The following is a 24894-nucleotide window of genomic DNA, read 5'->3' on the forward strand; positions in this document are numbered from 1 at the left end:
TCAAAAAAAGAATAATTTAGATTAAATTATTTGTGGACAATAAATATTGTATTCGATATCATTGGTAAACACACAGAAAATGTAGAAAAGTATTATAATATCGTTATTTTAAGAAATATGACCATTTTAACTAAAACGAAACAAATAAATAGCTGTTACACTTATTTATAATAGGACAGGCATAATGGCATTAAAGTTGAGACATTTGTTTGTTTATTTTGCGCAAAGTGCTAACTACATTTGTTACATCGGTGTATGTATTTGGGAGGCGCATATGTGTATTTCGGATATATTTGTTACAATGTTTGGTATCACTGAGATTTATGAAAATCTTTGCTTTCAAATTGATATGATATTAACATTTAATCATAAAAGAATTGAGTCACTTTATACAGAAACAACATTAAGCTGTCATAAATTCCAGTTGATAGTTACTTAGTATTAGAACTTTTTACTCTTCATCATACATTATTGTCTGAACCAGTTATTCCTTCTCCGATATCAGCATAAACGAGATCAAAATAGGTCGATCTTGTGACAATTCAGATTAACGCCTATTTAATTATTTATTATGTTTACATATTTTTGCTTTTCATATTTAATTACGTACAAATCACTCTTCACACTTAATTACGTTATTTTATTTATTTTTAGTTTCAAATATTGACACTATATTATTTAAATTTTTATTTTTGGTTTTGTGTCCGTCACCGGTACACACATTGTTTTACTTCCTTTAATAGGGATGTTGCGTGAGCCAACAAAACTTCAAACCAGAGAAGGTTATAAAATGTGAGGCATTTGGTAATAGTTCTTGGGCGATGCCGAAATTTGTGTAATATCTGCGCGAACTTTGGCAATCTGAATACTATGAAATTGTAGGTGAGACTATGTACTGGGAATTTAAATAAGTAAAATTGGTAATTATTCGTCGTATTTTGAAAGGAATTATAGCCGATGGTACAAACTCCCGGGTAAGACTATGTTAATCTTGCTTGATCAGTGTATTTTTGTGTTTTCCTGACGATCGACATTCGTCGATTGCTACTGAGAGAAAGTTTTTATGTGTATTTTTGCAGTCATTTTTTCGTTAACTACCTAATTTTGGACTATTTTTTTTGTGAGAAACAGAAATGGATTTTATTTTTAGCATCATGTCTGTATGAACCAGGACTACGACAACCCAGATGAGTGTTGTGTAATTGTGTAAAGACTTGTGTTCTACTAGCAAAATTAAGATCATTTTATTTTACTATAAAGAACTACTAATTTCAGAACCCCGAGATACTTTAAGACAAGTTTCTGATCTTACAACTAAAGAATAGATATTTGCAGTATAGCCATTTCTGAGCCTTGAATATTTGTTTTGACGTCGACCCAAGTGTCGCCTCGGCTCGGGCAGACCGTTATGCTACGCCGACATCGCAGTTCAGGTGATCGTGTGAGTCTGTGCCCTGTGGCATTTTAGTGCAGCGCTACGAACGCTGAGGAGCAGGAGTGCCAACCCACCCCGCCGAGGTTTCTTTTAGACTCTAATTATTTACGTTTTAATTGTAACCGTGTACTTGTTGAATCCCTTTTCTCATTCAATTGTAATGATTTATTTTATTTAAAATTTTAAACCTTTATTCACTGTGCGCCTATGCCGTAAGGCCCAGCCCAAGCTGTGTTCGGTGCTTATCACATTTCGCGCATGAACGCGGCCGGCAGCTGTGGGCTGTTGCCAGTCGTCCAGACGGCCGAAGGGGGTGGTCGTCCCTGACAGTACGGGGTCCTCCCTCACCGTTTGAGCATCACCATCACCATATAGCTGCAATAGCGTAAGTTTACTTTAATCCTTTTCATCTGCCCCGTGTTCTATCCCCGATCCCGGCATAACTCTACCAGGTTCGCCGCTTTACCTAAAGTTTGTAGTTTTATATAGTTTTCAGATAGGTACCTTTTAGATTTTGTAGTCGACTGGCCGCGTGCGTGTGCTTATCCTCGGGTTAGAAGTCCGTCCATCAACTGTGAGTAAAGTCGTTTCACCCACACCGGGTTGCCTGCGGGCTAAACGTGCAACCATTATAAACAAACTTTACTTCATTATCCAACATGGGACTCTGCATTCAGCCTCGGTAGTCTCTGCGAGGGCGAGCTACGGGCCCATCTGCCCATGCGATCAAGTAGTGACTCGGGTCACTGTCACGTAACATGAACGTCGTTGGCAACAGTGCCCTTTGTCTTTGTGAACCTATGACATAAACGTTTTTGTCTTTACCTCTGTCTGGACCTAGTGTTTTTAAGTTCAGCGTTCGCCTAACCTCGCACTCCATCCGGAAATTTATCCGTCAAGTAATAAATATGATTCGCCTAGCTTCGGCTCCGACAAAGCCTGGGCTCGACCGCACGGCAGCACCATGTACGAGTGGTCGTGTGATAAATCGCGAAGCCAAACAAGGCAAATTTTTCATTCCTAACTACTGATATCTCCCGCCACTAGGCCAGGAACCTCCTCTTGAGAGTTCACCGGGCATAATAACCACGCCAGTTCAATCAGGGGACAGCCCAGTAGACGTCAGTTTGATTAAGGTAATTTCCTAGCTGATGTCGGTTTAATGTGAAGTTGTGATTAAGCCACTTGTATGTCCATGTAAAGCAGAGTTATTTATGTTTTTATTAAAGACGAGTGTTTTGGTATATGATGTATTACATCGTATTTTTTTATGACACGTGTATTATCGCCTTGCATTCACACTAGCAAATTAAAGGTAGTAAGCAGTGTTACATTACATACTACATACTTTTCTTGGTCACCCATCTAGTGAGGCCAGTACTCGTTTTCGTCGAGATACACATGTGTCATTCACCTTGACAGATTAAATGGGTATATATAAATTGTTACATATGTATACTATTACTTGTCGCCCAGCTAGTGGGACATCCTTATCCTTACTAATATTATAAATGCGAAAGTAACTCTGTCTGTCTGTTTGTTACCTTTTCCCGACTGAACGGCTGAACGGATCGTAATGAAATTTGGTAAGGAGATAGATTATATCCTGGGGATGGACATAGGCTATATTTTGTCTAAAAATATAAATTTTAAACGGGTTAAAAAAATTATATCTTAATTTTATGTAATGTGTGTCATAGATATACACACTGTTAGTGTCATTCCTCTATGTATGCCGAGCAATAGCTTTCAAGCCATTGCGTTACGTTTTGCTATTGTAAGGAACTAAGTAGAGAGTAAGAAAAAAATAAAGATCTTGACAGTTTGTAGTGTCGCCATATTTGTTTCAATTTTCAATACCGTTTATGTATATTACAATTTAAATTGCAGAAAAAAATAATGTTTCATAGACACATAAATAGTGAGTGTGTGTCATTTCTCTATGTCCACGAGGTCTCGCCGCGTCAATTTTCTCCTTGGGGCGAACCCGTCCGCTTACTTAAATAAACAGCTTTTATCGTTGAATGGTTTCATGATTTATTTCATGAAAATCTGCTCTCATAAAAAAGTTAGTTTTACAGACATTCAATAGGTGTCTCGCTCTCTCTGAAGATCAATCTATGAATCGTTACAAATTTATTTCCTTTATTTTTTTTAGTTTGATTTGATACAATATGATTTCACTAAAAATCAATTTCTACCCATTCCTATTTTCATTTCCATATTACGAAGTTTCACTTCTTCCACGCGGAGGGACTCCACGCAATATTTTTGCATGCAATTAAAAACTATTTTTTAATGATGCCAAAGAAGTATAACTTCTCATGCGCGTACCTATGTACACGCACCCATTTGTTTAATTTAATTTCTTCTATATATATTTTTTCTCCCTACCTAGGGCACTCATAATTCTTTTAAATTTCACGTGTATGTTTTCAATGTTATTCGAGTTGTACAATTTTTTTTTTTGTCAAATTGGTCATTATTTATACTTTGTTTCATTTTGGAATATGTTCGGTTGAGTGTGAGATAATTTTATTTATGTATGTTTTAATTTCATTTAATTTCTTATATATATATTCTTATCTACCTACTTCTATTAAATTTCAGGTGGATGTTAACGTTGTCATTCCAGTTGTATAAATATTTTTTTCAAATTAGTTGTTATTTATACTTTTTGTTTTATTTTGGACTATGTTTTTTTTTTTTTTTTTTTTTTTTTTACCTAATTCAAATATTTGTGGTGTGTACAGGGAGTGATATCTATCTCTATTAATTTCTATACTACTTTGGATAAGCGGAATATGGCCACCACAGTTTTACATATAAACAAATCTTACAAATGTTTTAAACATTATGACTTAATAAAAAATAGTTTCACAAATATACTTATATTTTTTTTGGTGTGTATAGTTTGAAGTTTTATATTATGTATGTACGTAAATTCTTAAACATAGAGTTATTTATTAATTTATTTAGAAAATTATTCATAGGTAGGTAATAAGTTTTTCTATTTGTCAATATTATTATTATGGTAGATAGGAGTACAGTAAATGCCTACATTCTTATATTCCTTTATATCTCTTTCGATTTGGAGTGTTTCCGAGCCATTCGGTGTCCTCATCACCCCCCCCCCCCCCCCCCCCCAAGATGGTCAAAGCCCCAAAATTTGAAAGTTTAAATTTTTTTTTTAAAATCTTTCTCTTTCGATTTTAAGTGTTTTCTAGCCATTCAGGGTCTTCGAACCCCCCGCCCCCCTCTGGGAAAAAAGCCCCAAAATTTCGACAATTTCAGGAATTTCAAATATCTTTTATTTCGAGATGGAGTGTTCCGAAACATTCCAGGTCCTGAACAACCATATCACCCCCCCCCCCCCCCCCCCCCCACCCTTCAAAAAATTAAAAGCCGCAAAAGTTCGAAAAATTGGATGAAATTGTATTAAAATTAAGTCATTACGAACTAAAGTGTCCGGGGGATGGTGGAACTTTTACCCAAAATCTACTTCTCCATAAAATTTTGGGGGAGGGGGGGGGGGAATGCAAAACCCCAAAATTTCGAAAAATTTAAAAAAAAATTTAATATATACGTATACTTTTTTACTATTTGGAGTGTTTCCGAGCCATTCGGGGTCCTCAAACTACCCTCCCCCCACAAGGAGTCAAAGACCCAATAATTAAAAAATTTCCCAAAATTTCGAAAATCTATTTTCTTTCGATTTGGGGTGTTTACGAGCCATTCGGGGTCCTCAAAATCCCCCCCCCCCCTCTCAGGGGTCAAAACCCTAAATGTAGAAAATTTCAAAAATCATTCTCTTTTGATTTTTAGTGTTTCCCTGCCATTCAGGGTCCTCAAAATTAACCCTTCCCCATCTGGGGACATAGCCCCAAAATCTCGAAAATTTCAGGAATTTCAAATATCATTTCTTTTGATATGGAGTGTTCCGAACCATTCGAGGTCCTGAACCTTCACCACCCCCCCCCCCCCCCTTTTCCCAAAAGTGAAAGCTACAAAATTTCGAATAATTGGAGAAAATTGTATTAAAATTAAGTCATTACGAACTAAAGTGTACGGGGGATGGTGGAACTTTCACCCAAAGTCGACTTCCCACCCAATTTTGAGGGGGGGGGGGAATGCAAAACCCCAAAATTACGAAAAATTTCTTAAATTTAAGAATACATTTTTAATATTTGGAGTGTTTCCGAGCCATTCGGGGTCCTCAAACTACCCTCCCCCCACAAGGAGTCAAAGACCCAATAATTAAAAATATCTCCCAAAATTTCAAAAATCTATTTTATTTCGATTTAGAGTGTTCATGAGCAATTCGGGGTCCTCAACATCACCCCCCCCCCCCCCCCAGAATGAATAAAGGGGTCAAAACCCCGAAATTTAAAAAATTTAAAAAATCATTCTTTTTCGATTTTTGTGTTTCCCTGCCATTCAGGGTCCTCAAAATCACCCCTCCCCTTCTGGGGACAAAGCCCCTAAATTTAGAAAATTTCAGGAATTTCAAATATTTCTTTCGAGATGGAGTGTTCCAAACCATTCGAGGTCCTGAACCTCCATACACCCCCCCCCCCCCCCTCCTTCTCAAAACTAAAAGCCCCAAAATTTCTAAATATAAGAATATATATGATTGGATGTTGGCATGTATGACGTCGATAAACTCTTACACTGTTTGACTGATCGCCATGAAAGTTGGCACAGCGAAGTGTTTTTATGATGGAAAAGGTTTTTATGCTATCCATTTTTTTTGTAACTCGCCGCTAGATGGCGCTGTAGCGCAACAACTTCTAAACCTTTCAACCGATCGCCATGGGTAAACAGAAAATCATAGGTTACAGATACACAAACAGTAATTGTGTGTCTTTTCTTAATGTCCACCACACTGGACATATCGCTATCCATTTTGCTGTAGCTCGCGGATAATATATCACCCGGTGTTCAGCCCGGGCGAAGCCGGGTACTGCAGCTAGTATCTTATATAAAATTCTCGTGTCACAGTGTTAGTTACCATACTCCTCCGAAACGGCTTGACCGATTTTTATGAAATTTTGTATGCATATTCAGTAGGTCTGAGAATAGGCTACTATCTATATTTCATTCCGCTAAGTGATAAGGGTTGTCCACCCCTAACATTTTTTGGACAAAATTTTTATTTTTTTATAATGTGGCATTAAAAAATATATACAACCCTAAATTTTCACCCTTATATCACTAACCCTTAATTTTTAATAGAATTTTATATTTTTCAACTCCGATCGATAGCTTACCAATTACACTTGATCAACCTTCCCCGCATACAGTGAGCTCATTACCTGGATTAACACATAGACCACATATTAACATGAAATTCCATCCCTAAAGGAGTGAAAAAGTGATAATTTCATTTTATAACAGAAAAAATCATAGGTCATAGACATACAAATAGTGAGTGAGTGTCATTTATCTATGTCTGCCACACGATCATATACATAGTAAGGTCTGGCAAATTCATATTTTTGAAGTTATACTTCTATTGCGACTTCCAACAAGGTTACGTTAAACGTTTAACGCTCCTGGGGAGGGGTAATAGAAAGAGAGAGAGCGAGAGTGAATGCGTGCAACTCGAACGTGCTATTGTAAGGAACTAAGTAGAGAGTAAGAAAAAAATAAAGATCCTGACAGTTTGTGGTATCGCCATATTTGTTTCAATTTTCAATACCCTTTTTGTATATTACAATTTATATTGCAGAAAAAAAATCATGTTTCATAGACACATAAATAGTGAGTGTGTGTCATTTCTCTATGTCCACGAGGTCTCGCCAATTTTCGTCAATTTTCTCCTTGGGGCGAACCCGTCCGCTTAGTTAAATAAACAGCTTTTATCGTAGAATGATTTCATGATTTATTTTAGTTTGATTTGATACAATATAATTTCACTAAAAATCAATTTCTACCCCTTCCTATTTTCATTTCCACATTATGAAGTTTCACTTCTTCCGCGCGGAGGGACTCCACGCACTATTTTTGCATGCAATTAAAAACTATTTTTTAATGATGCCAAAGAAATATAACTTCTCACGCGCGTATTTAAGTACACGCACCCAGTTTTTTTTTCCTTGGTGAGACCAGCCCGCTTAGTGGAGCTCGCAGCGGCTAGCAAAATAAAGGCGCCAATAACAGTTTTGTTCTTAACTTCGTCAATAGATAGAGTTATTTGCCTTGAATTTCAAACGCACCATCGTTTGATGCGTTTGTCATGTCTTTAATTTTCGTTTGTTTGTGCAGTATGCGTTCCTATACCATTCATCCGATTGCGATGAAATTTTGGTGAGTGGTTATGCGCATGCCCGTGAAGGTTTCGAGACGGTATTACTATTTTGCAATAGTTGGAGCACAAATCTTTTCAAAAAATGTGTTTATTTCATATTATATAGCGGCACGTCTTCTGTTTTTGATGTATAAGTGCGCACGCATGACACAATTTATTTAAATATAAAAGAGAAGCTGAGATAGAGTGATATATAGAGTGAGATAGAGAGAGACAGTGATATAAGTTGAGATAGAGCGAGGTATAGAGAATTAAATGGGTTTGATAAAGAGATATATAGATGTATAGAGCTATATAGAGATTTATATATAGAAGAGATAGAGATAGTGGGAGTTATATATGTATCTATGTAGATATAAAGAGATAAATAGAGATAGAGAGATACATATATAAATATATAGATGTAGATAGAGATAAATATATATTTAGATGATTTTTATATGTGTAACTGCTTCAAACATATTAAAAAAACAAAACTGAATGAGGCATTGAAATGCATGCCGAGTATTAGCTAGATAATGGAATCTTTTTAATATTATTAATCTCTTATTTTTAAGCTTTTTTCTATAGTGATTTATAGAGTCTAGACTACATACAGACCACCAATTTTTTTTTAGATATACACAGGTAAATAACTATACACTGGCAGAACAACGTCTGTCGGGATCTGAAAGTGATATAAATTATTTTGCACACTTGACATTCAAATTAAGAAGACAATAATTACTGTCTACATCTGATTTCTAAAAGGTCCCCTTCACCCTGTGTTCAGCCCGGGCAACGCCGGGTACTAAAGCTAGTAGGTATATAAATTTTTAATTATATATCACGTTGCATCAGAATCTTCTTTATCTAAAATAAACATGATCAGTGTGAAAAAATGTAAATGTTTAATCACTAACGTTAGGTCGACTAACTAAAAGTAACATGTATCATGTACACGTTATTTTTAATTAATTTAACCTCTTGAAACGGTTTGCATTCAAAAAAATTATTAAAAACCAAATTTATAACGCCGAACATTTTTATTTCTTAGAAAAAATAAAAATCATTATTATCAGAAAATTTCAAGTGTGGCTTTGATGAAAGAAAATCCACATAGGTATACGTTTGTCTGTAAATCTGTAAGGGGGTGCCTCCCATTTCAGGTGATGATTTTATATTTATATTAATCACTGATAAACTTTTAGACTTGTTCAATTGTTTAACTTTCACGAAATAAAATATACATACAGCGCATACTTTTTGCATAGGCAATTAGCTGTCAAAGTTACATTTTTAACGTTTTTGAGTTGTACAAATAAGGAGAATTTTATTTATTGCAGAACTGAAACTTTTTAGGTTTAACTGCAATACCACTGGCTAATTCATGATGTGGTTTGCATTTCCATCACAAAAACTCATTTATGTTTCTTGGCTGTCAAAATCGTAACAAATTTGAGAATTTTGAAATGCCAGGTAAAATAAATTAATATTTTCTGAAGGAAATTCAAACCATTTTTTGAAGTAGCCAGTGGCATTGCAGTTAAACCTAAAAAGTTTCAATTCTGCAAGAAATTAAATTATCCTTATTTGTACAACCAAAAACGTTAAAAATGTAACTTCGGCAGCTAATTATGCAAAAAGTATGGGCTGTATATATTTTTCATTTAGTGAAAGTTAAACAATTGAAAAAGTCTACAAGTTTATCTGTTATTAATGTAAATATAAAATCTTGACCTGAAATGGGAGGCACCCCTTAAGGTATATTTGTTCTAAGAATATACTTCATTGAAAGTGGTATTATTTCGTTACCAAGTGAAACACAACCTGATTCAATTTGCAAAACTGGCAGTAAAATATTAATTTAATTAATTATTTTCTACAGCCCATTAATTAGGTAACGATAATTATATTAAGATACCCTATAATTTTGCGATATTTTATTGTTTCAAGCTAGACTTCAAAATCCCATAGATACTTGACCACTGGTAATTAGTTTATTGACGGCCATGACATGTACAACTTGTTCTAGTATTCCACTCGGTCACACTGATTGAAGCAACGATAGTGATGTATGTTTACTATTGGTTCCTACAACAGTAGGTCGAGTGCCGGGCGAGCGAAGCTTCAGTGACATTCATGAAAATTGTGTGTACTTGTATGCCGTCTATCTTAGTATCGCTTTGTAACGCAAATTGTTAATATTAGATTCCAAAACTGCAAGGAACATGTGAAAAGCTCACTACTCTGTGTAAACACAATATTTAATATACTAATTACAAAAATTCATTAGTTACTAATTTTACACCCGTAACTAAGTTACATGCAAAGGTGTTTGGGCGTGTGACCTTAATTTCAACTTCCATTCGCAGTCAAACAATCACTATTCATTAGTTACACAATCAAATAGTTATGTAGTATATCTGCCCGGTGTCTGTATGTTGAGAATAATACACTGTTCTAGCATTTTTAATAATTTTTAATCATGTATTTAAGGATTTTCGCGGAAGTGTCCTGCTATCTGAAATAATTTGTATGTTTCGAAATATTATTTCGGGTTTTAAATTTAGCGACTTGGCACATAAATCTGTAAGTCCGATGTTCTAATCCAAGACAAATTATACTACGAATAACTTATGTAATTATTTTAATACGGGATTCATTACTTATTTTGTCTCACATAAACAAATAAATTTAATTTGCTGGCTCACAGTAGTGAAAATATATTCAGTGAAAGTAATTTACGGATGTAAAAACACTTTCAAGAGTGTATTTTATTTGTTTAAGACAAAACAATGACTCGTGATATGAAATACCGATATTGAAATCACGAATAAACACGTCGTTACATAATAATAAATAAACACTTATTTTGTTATAAAACAGTTAGTTGTTTATGCTGATCATAGAGAAACAAAGCATTTATAGGCATATATAAACTACTTTCTGTAGTGACTCTTCCTAAAAATTAGTCGCCGTAACTGCACTGTATGACTGATAAAGATCCTGGCCATACGGAGTACCTTATTTGTTTGTTCATTTTTCTTGATACGTGATATTTGTATAAATAAGTATGACTACAAATATAAAGAATACAAGTCTAAAATAGTCAATGCAACAAATGCATTGGACTACATATTTTCAACATTAAAGAACTATCTTTATCATACTCTACTTTAAATTTAAAATAACTCATTTGCAGGTAGTGGAAGAATACGCGGTAATTTGTTATTTACGGATTTGGTAAATAAATAATAATTTATCTGTTAACTTATACAGTATAATAACAAACAGTTTATATTAAAAAATCTATAAGGTTATCGCATAATTAGAAAACAATTTCATGAAATGAAATGGAAGAAACGTTTAAGCGTAATGTAGGACTCTTGTTAAGTTACTTAGTAATACGTTTTCATAACTGTATGAATACGAATTTAGTACAGCATACTCCTTACGTCATGTTAATTTAATGTGGGTTAAGGTAATTTTTGAAAAACCTTGACGATAAAATTTTATTTTAAATTTACAATGTAAGTTTTAATAGTTCAAAGTGAGGTCTACAACAAAAAATAAACACACAGAAGTACAAATGTATACCGTACAGTGTTATCCTATCCATTCAAGGGTAACGCCTAAAAAACGTGAAGTGAGTCGTATTACGATAAAAATAATTTATTTATTACAATAAATGTTGCTTTCATTTTGTATTTTTTTCGATTATATTTACTTGCATAATCTAAGTCTATTTACACGTAATTTCTCCATATAGTGTGAATATACATTCCATTTATTTCGTCAAAGAAAATACTAATAAGTGTAACTTACGCGAAAATGATTTCTAGTTTTGGGGGCATTCAAAAGATTGTCTGCCCAGCGAAAATCATACCGCAATTGTTTCCTTAAAACCAACATCCTTCTTCTCCCAGGTGTTTATTATTTTCATTATACTACAAATAAATTACCGGTATGCGTAAAACAATTTGTACGGCAATGTAAAATTATGCTGTATGCACTAATATATAGGTAAAATAAAATCCACTTACCTTGCAGAAGTTACATGTTCACTGATGTACTTTCGTCGAAAAATTCTTCTGGAGTGCTAATACGTTCACCAGTCACTGCTTCAAATATACTACTGACGCCAAACCTCTTCACGCAGGACTGCAGGATGGGCAAGATGGTCATAAAATCGCTTATGATCCTTCCCGTTTCCTGTTGACCGGCTGAAAACGGCACGCACCGCTTTTACAACATGGCATAAAATGTTTCCCCGACCGCCTTCAAAGCAAAGATACATCTGTCCAGGGAAAAAAAAATATTATTGCGGTATTTTCAAAGAAGGGCAATGTATCCGAAAAATTATCTCCAAAAAGGTAAAGTTTCTAGAAGATAATGCTGGAACATTAAAACATTCAAAAATACAGGTTCTCTCTCTCACTCTCTCACTCTCTCTCTCACTCTCTCTCTCACTCTCTCACTCTCTCTCTCACTCTCTCTCTCACTCTCACTCTCTCACTCTCTCTCTCTCTCTCTCTCTCTCTCTCTAAGATGATGAAAAAAATGAACTAAAAGAATCTCGGTTTCTCGGTTTTCAAACTTGAAACCATATACATACATGTCTGCAGTAGCGCGGCGTGACCGCGCGTCTCCACATATCACAGCCAGCGAACCGCCTTCCCCCTGCTCTTCATCCAACCTACCTCGGCGCTGATACCCTGCACCTGCTGAGTGTCACCGACATGCACCCCGCGCCTCCCCTCGAAAAGTTTCTCCGGCGCTATCTGCTGTCTGGATACTTCTGTAGAAGCCGACTCTTCCAGATTGATGTGTCTCAAACTGGCAGTGCCTTTGTGATCTGCCTCGCGCTTTCTGAACATCTTCCCAGGCAGCTGTTGTTCGGCCTCTGGTAAGACCGCTCCCAAAGATTACTCGGTGGTTGCAATCTCTAACGGGTAGAAATCATGTTGCAATTTTGGAGCACTAACGACCAAATTTCGGCACTATTGGGTTATAAGTAAGGTTACCTAGAAATAGAAGCTTTACTAAGTGTATATATATATATATATGTGTGTGTGTGATTTTAAGATTTTATCTTCATGTCATTTTGAGAATATCATGTAGGATTAGACATACCGCTCTTGGAACATTCTGTGTACGCCATTTAAATATGTCGAAACATTTTATGAATTGTTCTTTCACACAGACTAACTCCAAATTTGTAAATTATATTCAGGCGATATCGAGGTACTTAATCACGGGCTTGTTGTGTTCCATGTTCATCTACTATGTTTCTGCAATAAAATTAATATTTTCTCAGAACAGTAGCCCTAATATACTTTACTTTATGTCAACTTTTGTAATTTAAAGTATATACATATAAATAAATATTTTGAATTAAAAATGGATATATAAAATGTATTTGTGTACGTTCATTTTATTTTATATATCGAATCAATTTTTGTCACAAAATGAGTAACGGCTTGTTTCCCATATATGTGACATGTAGGTATAACAACTGGCGATAGAGAAGATGGGATAAATTATATTTTGTAGAATGAACTGTGGTGAGACATTGTTGACTTTCCAAATTTGTGCAGTGTTGTTAAGATTTTATTTAAATTTTAATTAAGCAAATAGGAAAAGTATGTTCCGGAGCAACATGAGACTGAGGATTATTGAAATCAGCTGGTGGTCGTGTTGGAATTGCAGAAATGGCCACTAAATTATACATATCCGCATCATACATTAGACTAATCGTGAGCAAATATTAATGAATTTCGCACATCTATTAATGATATATGCCTATAAATATCCGAAATTTTGCATAATTTTATGTACTGTTTTACGATTATTCCATATATTCCTAAAAATTTCCCTAATTACCCTTTAAAAAATATATCTAAATATCACTTAATCATCATGAAAATCCACAAAAAGATACAATTAAAAAATTAGCCATAAATTCATTCAATCTGTATTAACACATGCTTTTTAAACTTCAAAGCCATCTATCCATCAGTTATTTGGTTATTATTTAACTTTACAAGTATTTAGAAACAAATATGTAAGCATTTTTGTAATTAACATCTGCGTATTAAATTTGAAGGGCTTCAGTGTTTTGGTTAAGAAATTATGCATGTGTACGATTATAGAGCATGTTGTGTAAAAATGGTTTATTAATGCATGAGTGTATGTGTAACTGGGCCTTGCATATTAATTTTTTAAAGGGCATAAATGTTTTCGTTACGAAATTAGGATAGGGTATGCTTTTAGAGCAACTTGTGTTAAAATGGACGATTTTTGTGTAGGTGTATTTGTAATGGACATCTGCGTAGGAAATTTGAAGGGCGTAAGTCGTTCAGTTACGAAATGAAGCATGTTGTTATAAAATGGATGATTTGCACATATATTTATGTTGTTCAGCCAATAAATGTGTATTTTGGAGGACGTAAGACCTTTGGTTACAAAATTAATCATAGGTATGATTATAAAGCGAAATAATAACAAAAGGGCGTAACTGTGTAAGCATACTGGTAACAGATGATTTTTTTTGCGTCTGAGCGTTTTTATCGTGAAGTTGTGGCTTCTTTTTGGCCTTTTTCTGTGGCTTTTCAGGATTAAAAAAAATAGGATACGTAATTGCTTTGTGACTCTTATTTTAAAAAAAGGACATTAGGAATATTTCTAGGGAAATATGGGAATACTTGAAATTTTTCGAAAATTATATCACTGTGTGCCATTTTGCTGTCAAAAAACGTTCCCGAAAGTGCTGATGTTTATTAAAAATTCTAGGACCCCAATACTCTTAAAACACCAAATGTATTTATGTGAAGTTATATAACACAATTGTATTTTAATAACAACATTTGTAATTATGATATCGAAACTGTGGTGTCCTCTGTGAAGTAGTATAGTGTATAGATATAAAAAAATAAAAAAATATTAAAGTTAATTCTGTGACCTGATGTTGGACAATTTCTTTTATTTTAAATAGAATTTATTTTTATTTTCGTTCCCTTAACTAAGCTGTTCTATGTATAAAAGAATATGTATGTATATACATATGTTTTTGCTCAAAAAGAAATTTATAACGTGTAAATTACGAACATAAAATCTTAATATTATATTTTAATACCTAGTAATGAATGGTTAAAACTTAATTTCCTAACTTCTGCGACTAATGGTTTGGGATGTATATAATGACTGTATGAGTCCGACAGTCGGTTAAACGTTTGAATTAATACACGTAAAATTTTATTTAAAAGAATCCAAGGGAGTTTTGACACAAGGTAAGTACTTATAGCTGGCAACACTGATATATTACCTTTAAATAAATATACAAAGTTACAACAGTTGCCCCTAATCAATATTTTCTTTCATTTACAGTAATTATATTAGATAGTTTTGGGTCGCATTTTTATTACAACATAATCGGCCATAAAAGTTGCAATTTTGGAACACTAACTACCATTAACGGCAGTAACCAGCACTAACGTAGCACTAACGAATGCATTCATTGAAGTTTACGTATTGTGCTTTTTCCTTGACGTCAAGCCAGCCCGGATCACTAAATCGGCCATAAAAGTCGCAATTTTGGAGCACTAACCACCAAATTGACTAACCAGCACTAACGTAGCACTAACGAAAGCAATTATTGAATTTTTCATATTGTGATTTTTCCTATGTTTCCAGGCCAGCTTGATGTCAAGCCAGCCCGGATCACTAAATCGGCCATAAAAGTTGAAATTTTGGAGCACTAACGACCAAATTTTTGCACTAACCAGCACTAACGTAGCACTAACGAATGCATTCATTGAATTTTCCGTATTGTGCTTTTTCCTATGTTTCCGGGCTAGCTTGACGTCAAGCCAGCCCGGATCACTAAATCGGCCATAAAAGTCGCAATTTTGGAGCATTAACCACCAAATTTTTGCACTAACCAGCACTAACGTAGCACTAACGAATGCATTTATTGAATTTTTCATATTGTGCTTTTTCCTATGTTTCCGGGCCAGCTTGACGTCAAGCCAGCCCGGATCACTAAATCGGCCATAAAAGTTGCAATTTTGGAGCACTAACCACCAAATTTTTGCACTAACCAGCACTAACGTAGCACTAACGAATGCATTTATTGAATTTTTCATATTGTGCTTTTTCCTATGTTTCCGGGCCAGCTTGACGTCAAGCCAGCCCGGATCACTAAATCGGCCATAAAAGTTGCAATTTTGGAGCACTAACGACCAAATTTCGGCACTTACCAGCACTAACGTAGCACTAACGAATTTTGAAAAAAAATTATTCCCGACGAAATATGACCGGGCCCACTTGACGGACATGTTCAAGGGACAGAGGAAGAGCGAGTCCACGCCAAATACCACACGGCCTCCTTCGCAACCCCCCTTCCCCCCATCATAACTCCTACTGAATAACCGGTTTGGGGTGGCAAACAGCGACTCCGTCCACCACCCCCGGCGGCTAGTAGTGGGGGTAGCTAAAAGTTCGGGTTTTCCACTTCCCCTCACACCAGGGTCCTCAGACCCTGCGACAGCTTGCTAACGTGTGCCCGGATGTCCCACCTTAAGACATTGTTTTAAGGAACGTAAAAATATTGGTTTGGTTTAACTAAGTTATCCGGCGAAACAAAAAAAAACTGTGCCGTAATTTTATACAAAATACTATTATTTTAACGGTGTACAGGACACAAACCGCTGGCGCCGAAACACAGTTCATCATCCGGCACCACTAAAGAGGTGTCCACGCTAGTATCAGATCAGAGTATATGTAGCAGAATTTTGCACAGCCGCTCAATGACAAGGCAGGTCGCTCTGTATCGCGCATCTGTATAATCTAAGCGTGTCTTCACTTCACCACCCATCAGCCACATTAAATACAAAAAAAATATTAATCGAATTAAATAATAACCTAACACAAATTAAATTTTGTTTTGAAAAGAAATAATAATAATAATAATAATAATAATAATAATAATAATACAATGATAGCGTCATTCTCTCACGCACTGATACACACATTCATTCAGTAGTCCCTTGGTTACGGCCAATTTTTTACCAAGATATTTTTTAATATCTTGGGAGACCGCTGGTGTCTAGTAGACTGGCCGAGGCTGTTTCAAAGGCGATATGCAGAAACTGTTAAGGATTTTGACATTGTTTTGGTTTTATGCTCGGGAATTAAAGGTTCACGATTTGATTCTGACACGTGCTTAAAAACGTAAATCGCCGGGATAACTACTGAGGAGTATCTGCTGTAAGTATTTTATGTAGCGCTACGATTATTTAAGGGACTCTCCTGTAAATTTATCACTATATGTCTGTTGCATTTGTTGTTGGTTCACAAACTTTCTGACCAGATATTTACTATACATAGGTACTTTATTTTAGAACTGTAAAACGTTAACGCCAGTGATCATAATTATGAACACTATCGTGACTTTTTACCACTACTGGTGCTATTATATCAATATTTAGTAAATAACTGTTGAGAATATATGAGGCGAAACATAAAATCCAAGATATCTATCGCGATAAATTTATAGGAAAAGCCCTCAATAACGACAGTAAGATGAGCTATCCAACATGGCGTGTGGACTAGAGCTCTCTGTCTCAATCTGAATGTGTTAACGCAAAACGAAGGTATGTTCCACGTATGGAAGCATGTAGGGAAGGGATTTTTTTTTTTTTGGTGAATATTAAACTCAAACTAATGGTTGTGAATTGCAATGAAAAATATAATAGTAGGTCGCACGCAGTACTAACTAAATGTATAAATATAAGTTTGTATATTTGTCCCAATGCAATCGTTTATAATTGCAACGTTAAAATTCCGCATGGTTATTTTTAATATTTAGATACCGCGTGGTACCTAGCTGTCATTTAGGTATAAAATTATGAATGATATTTTAAATTCTTTTTTATTTTTAATAATTGTCAAAGTTTGTTTAAACTACACTGGAAATTTGAAGCATACCACCAGATATGAACGTTTATTTAAAAAAAAAAAACCTAAAATTTGACTTCAACAGAAGTATTCATTTAAAAAAAAAAAAAACCTAAATACTAGCCACGCTTGTGCTGCTGTCTTGGAAGAAATAAAATAATCCTAGGTGCCAGAGGTAGTAATCAAACAAATTCTACGGTGATTAGTGGATAAGCGGTATTAAACATTCGAAACTCGACGGTTGCACCGTCGGAGGACTCATTGCTTTGAATCAAATCACATATTAATTTACCGCAAATCGCAGCATTTATTATAGACGCACATTACCAGTAAGTAATTTCAATTGCTCTCGAACACATTTCAAACTGCTTTTTACATATAGGTTATCAGACGTGACAGCTAGTGCGATTATTCGTACCAATGGACTAGCATGCAAATGTTGAAGTAGTTATTGATTGGAACTGAGATGAACAAACGAAATAATTATTTTTTCTGCATAAATACTAATACTGTGATTTTCCATCAGAGAATTGTGAAACTCTTTGTCACTTTTTTTTCTCCCATGGGAGCGATTTTATTTTCCTTCGGTTTCTTTGCGTTAAGGCATGACAGTGGCACAATTTGGTACAATTACGTTACAGTTGTGTTACATTATGATAGTATTACGGTTAAACGTTCCGAAAAAAAATACTTTAAAGAGAAGTAGAATATTTTAACATTTCTTCAGCTGAGTCTAGGTTATCGTAAGTTGTAGGTGAAGGTTAGTTCAGTCAGTCCAATTGAAAAAGTGAAATATTTGTTAAAAAAATACACAAATATTTAAAACTAGCTCAAGTACCCGGCGTTGCCCGGGCTAAACACAACATAATATAAGGAACATCACTACCTAGTTTCAAGTTTGTAGGACACACACTTGAAAAACGGGAAATTTTGGTTTTAAAGTCCCACTGATTGCACAATCTCGGTGCATCAGGTACACGCCTCAGCAAAACCGGGCCGCCAATCTTCAGCTTCATTTTGTGGGAAGACAGGTAACTCCTAGGCAAGACGTGACGGACGATAAACAATATCGCGTTACAAATTCAAGGCAACACCATTTATTCATTGACGTTAGTTCGCTAGCAGCCACGAGTTTCACTTAAACGGATGGGTTCCGCCTAGGAGAAGGATAGGAAACTGCCAGACCTTACTGTATGACCCGAGTGGCGGACATATAGAGAAATGACACGAACTCGCTGTTTGTATGTCCTGCCTCCTATGATTTTCTGCTATAAAACTGGATCCACCCCTTTCTCACACCATTGGGGATGTAATTACACGTAGTCTATGTCACTCTCCAGCCCACGAACTATCTATATGCAAAAAATCACATCGATCAGTTGCTCCGTTGCTGTGCGAAAGAAGGACAGACAGGCAAACATATTTGGGCATCTAAAATATTAGTAGAGCTATACTTGTATGCAGGGGCGCAACAACAGGGGGGGGGGGGGGGCCAAGGGTATTTTGCCGCCCCCCCCCCCCTTCAGAAACCTTGAAGTGGGGGCAAACGGGGACAAAGAAAGTGCTGTGTAATCAATTTTTAGATAATAAAACTGCTTAAATAGCACAATTTTCCACCTTGAAATACAAATTTTCCCGGGGGAGGACCCCCGGACCCCCCCGCTTCAATAGGCGGGACCGATGATTCTTTATAAAAAAGGTATATTGCCCCCCCCCCCCCCCTCTTTGGAAATTTAGTTGTTGCGCCCCTGCTTGTATGAAGCGGCGCGACTCACCGGGGGGTAGTCGAAGTCGTGCTGCGACGCCACGTCCTGGATGTAGTCGACCCGGGCTTGGTTGGCCGGCTTCTCCAGGGGGATGGGCGGCGTGAGGGTGCTCATCGCGCCCGTTATGGTCTGCAACAACACAGCCTCGGGTCACGCCGCTGGACATTACAGCACATTTACACACATTTACACACGCTTCAAGCTAGTTCTTCGCAATTCCAGGCAACCGGATCTTCGTATAAACTAGTCAGTATTGCAAGTAGTCTTTACAAGTTTTTGAAGTTTTGCTGAGTAGTTAGATTATGGGGCTCCGAGCGCAGTGGCTGGTGGCATAGGATTCAGGATTCGTGACCTTTGACCCTTGACGTCACTGTTATGACCTTTGACCCCTCACGTCACTTCCGGTCGCCATCCTCCAAGTACCGGTAATTTTATATCTTGCTGAACTACTTGTATATCGCTATATTGAGAAGTAGATACATCGTTACATACGAAATACGGTGTAATTGGAGGAGGAGGTGGAGGAGGAGATGGAGGAGGTCCTGGAAGTGACTTAATCCAATATGGCGACCGAAAGTGACGTCAGTGGTCAAAGGTCATAACAGTGACGTCAGGGGTCAAAGGTCACGAATCCTGAATCCTATGCCACCAGCCACTGCGCTCGGAGCCCCATAATCTAACTACTTTGCTGATATACCAAGATTATTCTTGTAGATTCGTGCCTAACGTAAGTGAACTTAGTATCCTGGATAATATTTGTAACCAGCGTTCTCCGTGAATTAAAGGTGGTAATTTTTAACAGTGCAAGCGTCGAAACTTGAGGCACACGTAGAAACGTAGAAGAGGCAGCAATGTCCATGGACAAACATGCACAAGTCCGTAAATGCATCCAAGCAGTAAGAATTTTTTTTCCTCGCAACAATCTGAAACGATAAACTTGCAAAAACGTATGCGGCGTCACAATCATCGTATGTGGCGGAAAGACTTAACATGGTTGAATCATTTCCAACCTCTGACGACGACAATTTTGAAAAATCGTCTAACGAAAAGGTTCTGAGCCCTTCTGTAATATTGGTGGCCATGTCGAATAAAATCTTTCTGTGCAAAGTCTTGTGACGCGAAATAACTTTTTTTTTTGCACAGAGATCAGTGTGATTTGTACATTCTTGTTCCGTGCCCCTTACAGGCTAAATAACTTGTAAACGAAATTAAATGCCAAGCTAAAATCTTATTTATTGATTAACTCAGCGTGGGAATGGATTTTCATATTACATATCAGATTGTTAAAAATTTAGTTGTATAACATGCAATATGTAAGGAATCAAAACAAGATGAAGTTGCGTTATCTAAACGAATGCTTGTAACGTCAGTGCTGGAAAAGATTGCTAGTTAAATGGCATTAACGCTAGACTCCACAATCCTCTACAAGCTCAAGCCAATTTAGTTCGTTCGTTAGTTGGCTGCTAACTTTGCAAACGGCTTTTCTGGGTTGCGCGCGATTAAATCACTTTTTAAACGGCATTGCACTATATAAAAAAAGGGGGGGGGAAGGTTGCGAACGTTGGATAATATTCGCGTATCTTGTGTAAAATGCTTATTTTTACCTCACATTAAAGAGGAAAATTACGGTACTGTACGATCAATCCACTTACTTGATCGAGAGATGTAACGTTCATGTAAGAACCATTCGACGCACCTCGAGTGTGTCAAAAAGTTAAGTGGAGAGAAATAAGTAGTAATGTTGATAATATATTTTACTTACGAGTAAGGAAGCGACCGAAACAAGTCAAGACGTTAAATATTTAAGAGGATGACTGTTATAGTTAACTAAAAACCAGAATTATAAATATTACACGGAAACTAAATAACTCATTGGCAACAGTTCAAATTAAATACCGACGAGTTTTATGTGTGTCAAGAGGTCAGTAGCAAGATGTTGATAAAAATTTAAAATCAGTTAGTGTTTTATTTTAGTTGTGGTTCGACATTAGTAGTGGGTAAAAAAAACGCTATTGTTACTCAGTACACATGATAGAAGTGAAATTTCTTTGGCAATTCAAACCTCGACTCGTAAGTATATCGTAAAGGGTAAAACGACAGAGAGAGAGAAAAAAATTTTCTACATAAACATGCATTAACAGAATTATTTTCACTTAAAAATAACTGTTCAGGTTATAAATTATTACTGATCATTCAAAAATGATTAATTAATACAAACTTAAATATTGCACGTACGAGATTTGTTTGGACTTATTTTTTTTAAACAAGCATAGTCTTAATAAAGATCATAGGCATTTGCGGCCATTGTCCAGCGTTGCTTGGCTTCTGGAATGTAGCCGCGTCTAAGGCGAAGATATCACCGACGTTTCGGTCGACGTCGCAGTCGCCATCATCACGGAACAGTTACCTACTGAGGTTGTCACAAGTTCTCCTGTCTTTTAATGCTCTCGCCTGAGAGGGGAATGTTTCCCGATTGGCTGCAGCTGTGAGTCAGAGTCTTCCTTTCTCTTGGTTGACCTGTTGAATCGGAGCTGGGTTTCTGCGATTACTTGGGAGTGCTGACCAATCAGACCCCTTCTATTCTGGTTGGCTGGGCCCAAATTTAGGAAAAAGAAATATTTAATAGTCAAAAATATTAAACAATATTCACTTGGAATGGAAACCCTGTTAGGATGTAAAACAGTCCTTGCCCTGGCCGTGATGTGCCTACATTAAACATCCCTTTTGAAAACAGCCTAAGCATTGAATATTATATATATATAATGGCGTAAGCTAAGCTATATTCCTAAGGATATCTGGAGAACCCCAGGATCATGTTGCAGCTAGTATAGAGTGAACAGTAGAGCGACATCAGGATCAGAGATATCTCTCACTTAAAACAGTCTCGGCTACACTATTAAATTATGTATATGTTATAACACAAATTTAAGTCACCATATTTATATAACAGGTAATTTTTAAAATTTGACACCAACATTTAACCTGAAAATACCATTTTCCACACGTAGCTGGAATAGTAGTGTTTAACGTTTACATTATACCCCCAATCCCAGCGACACATTTTAAAATCTTACGCACGGGCCTTAGCACTAAAGCCAATATTGCATTTAAACTATAAAATTTTATGTTGACACAATATTGTGTGATGTAACAGAACAGTGTTTACGACATTTATTTTAAAGTAGGCAACCATAGTATGTTTTCATGCTTTTTTTGTGTATCTGTACCTGAATTACACCCATACTGAAAACTTATTGTACCCGAAAGTACCCGAATCTAGAGGTGAGTGTACTAAAGCTGGCCACACTGCGACAGGCAGCACCATACACGTCAGTTTTGCCTGACAAGCCAGGCCTGTTAAGGCACTAAGTTTTAGTGCAAGGTGATGTCTGAAATGTTTATTACTTCGGAAATAATGTTTGGAGAAAACGTCAAGCTGGATGCTGACAAACAGATAGGCCTGCTGCTGTGAACAAAGCACGCAAAAACAAAGTTTCTGCTGCGTGAACTTCCGATAACGCAATCACACGTGCGGCAGCAGGTGTTCGAGAAACAATAATGGGATGTCGGGAATCTGCGCCGAAAATGTGAAAGTTGCCCCCTTGTGAGTGCCGAGACGGGCACGTGACGTAAGAACAAGAGACCGCTCGTTGACCAATCTCGTGCGAGAAGGTGAATTAGTTATAATTGCGGGGAAGGTGAATGACCCACACACACATATACGCCCACATACACAAAGCGCTAAGCCTACAACAAACCCTCCGACCACAAGTGGGAAAGACCCCGAAGTACATTTGAAAGGAGGCCGAGTTGACAAATTTGTGGTTAGAAGCAAATCATTTGTAACAAGATTGAAGTACTAGAAGAGAAGATACCAGTTTGGTGACATCAACACATGACTAACAACATCAGAAGAAATTTTCAAGGGTGGTATTCAAAGAATAATAACAAAAATACATTAGAAATGTGGGTCTTGAAAAAAAATACAAGGTATAAGTTCGTAAAGACAGAAGATAGAAAAATACAACTAACTATACAACATATTGGAAGAATAAAATAATGAGATAGAGAAATAAAAATTGGACAGATAAAGAAAACAAGCCAATGAAGTTTTGTGAATTTTTAGAATTTTAGAATTCTTCTGATAGAACATGTGTAGGCTATATAGTATATGATATATATAGTATGTGATATGTGTAGGCTATATAGTATATACATATAAAGCTCATGTAATATTTTATGATAAATGGAAGAAGTATATATAAATAAAACTTGCTTGCGCCAGGAAAACTAAATTACTTTAAGATGGAATAAGAATAAAAATAACTACAAGAAACAGGAATGGAAGGACATTAAAACTTCTTACACCCCATCTAGGTTTGGTTCTAGGAGAAGACGTATTATATGACTTTAACAATTATTTGAAGAATCTGTTTCTGGGCTTCCGAAATCAACACACTGCACACGAGAATGAGCACATATATATATATATATATATATATATATATATATATATATGTACACATATATATATATAAGTCAAGTATAGAAAATCCGACAGTGAAAAAAATTAAGTTTGACTAAACAACTACAATTCAGCTGCAACAGCTTTCTGACTTCTAGGTTGAGGACACTTCTGTGGAATTAACATGCCCGACGTTTGGGCGTACCCGTGTTGTTTGGTTTTGGTTTTCATAAATGCTTTTGTTCAATGAAAAATTTGATAACATAGGCGGCGACGCGAATAATACTACAATAATAATATCCGTGTTGTTTGCCCGCTCTTGAAGATGGCACCATGGCGTGCCGAAAGTTCCACGCACATTAAGGAGTCCGCCTTGTCAGGGGTGTATGCGTGTTAGTGAGGCTGGTATTTGTAGCGTGGTATCGACTCTAAGCGCAAGGCTCTGAACTGGCGCGCAGTCTTCTCGTCGTGCATAGGTCAACTATGAAATTGGAGCGGTGACCATAACATTATAAGGCGGATAAATTAAGATAAAGGTTTAGTAAAATGTCCTTAAGTTCTTTCAAGAATCTGTAACGGTTGTTTTAGGCCTAAAACTTGCTCTGAAAACACGCCTTTTAGCCATTTTAACTCTACTGAAAATACAGTTTAAAAACTTATCCGGAAACCAAACTATCTATCGGTCCTCGGCGAATTCTTAAATGCTTTTCGTAAAAAGACCCAACTCGGATATCTTGAGTAGTTTTCAAATCGCGTTGTTTTTCCAGAAGCTCTGCGCACCGTGTGTGTGCCCGGGTAGGCGAGGCCCTTTATCGATTATTTCGCGGATTCACTTCATTCCAAGATTAACTCAAATCACCTAAATGTAATGAATCCCTTTGGAAATTCTCACTGGTCGACTACATGGTACATCCTTTGGCGGGTTAGGGCACTTACACATTTACACTTAATGTCGCTCTGTCGCCCTTCAGGGAACCAA

The 24894-nt window shown here is 36.3% G+C and overlaps 1 protein-coding gene across 2 annotated transcripts in view; it reads right to left on the reverse strand.

Moving 5' to 3' along the window:
- The window catches only part of LOC134527991 (guanine nucleotide-binding protein G(s) subunit alpha), a 298833-nt gene that overhangs the window by 111053 nt on the left and 162886 nt on the right, over positions 1-24894 (reverse strand). For both annotated transcript variants that reach the window (XM_063361137.1, XM_063361136.1), the window contains one exon: positions 19460-19579. In XM_063361137.1, the coding sequence (XP_063217207.1) occupies positions 19460-19579 (120 nt within the window). The remainder of the gene's footprint in view (positions 1-19459; positions 19580-24894) is intronic.

The sequence above is a fragment of the Bacillus rossius genome, chromosome 1 (genome assembly GCF_032445375.1).
Source record: "Bacillus rossius redtenbacheri isolate Brsri chromosome 1, Brsri_v3, whole genome shotgun sequence".
NCBI classification, from domain to species: domain Eukaryota; kingdom Metazoa; phylum Arthropoda; class Insecta; order Phasmatodea; family Bacillidae; genus Bacillus; species Bacillus rossius.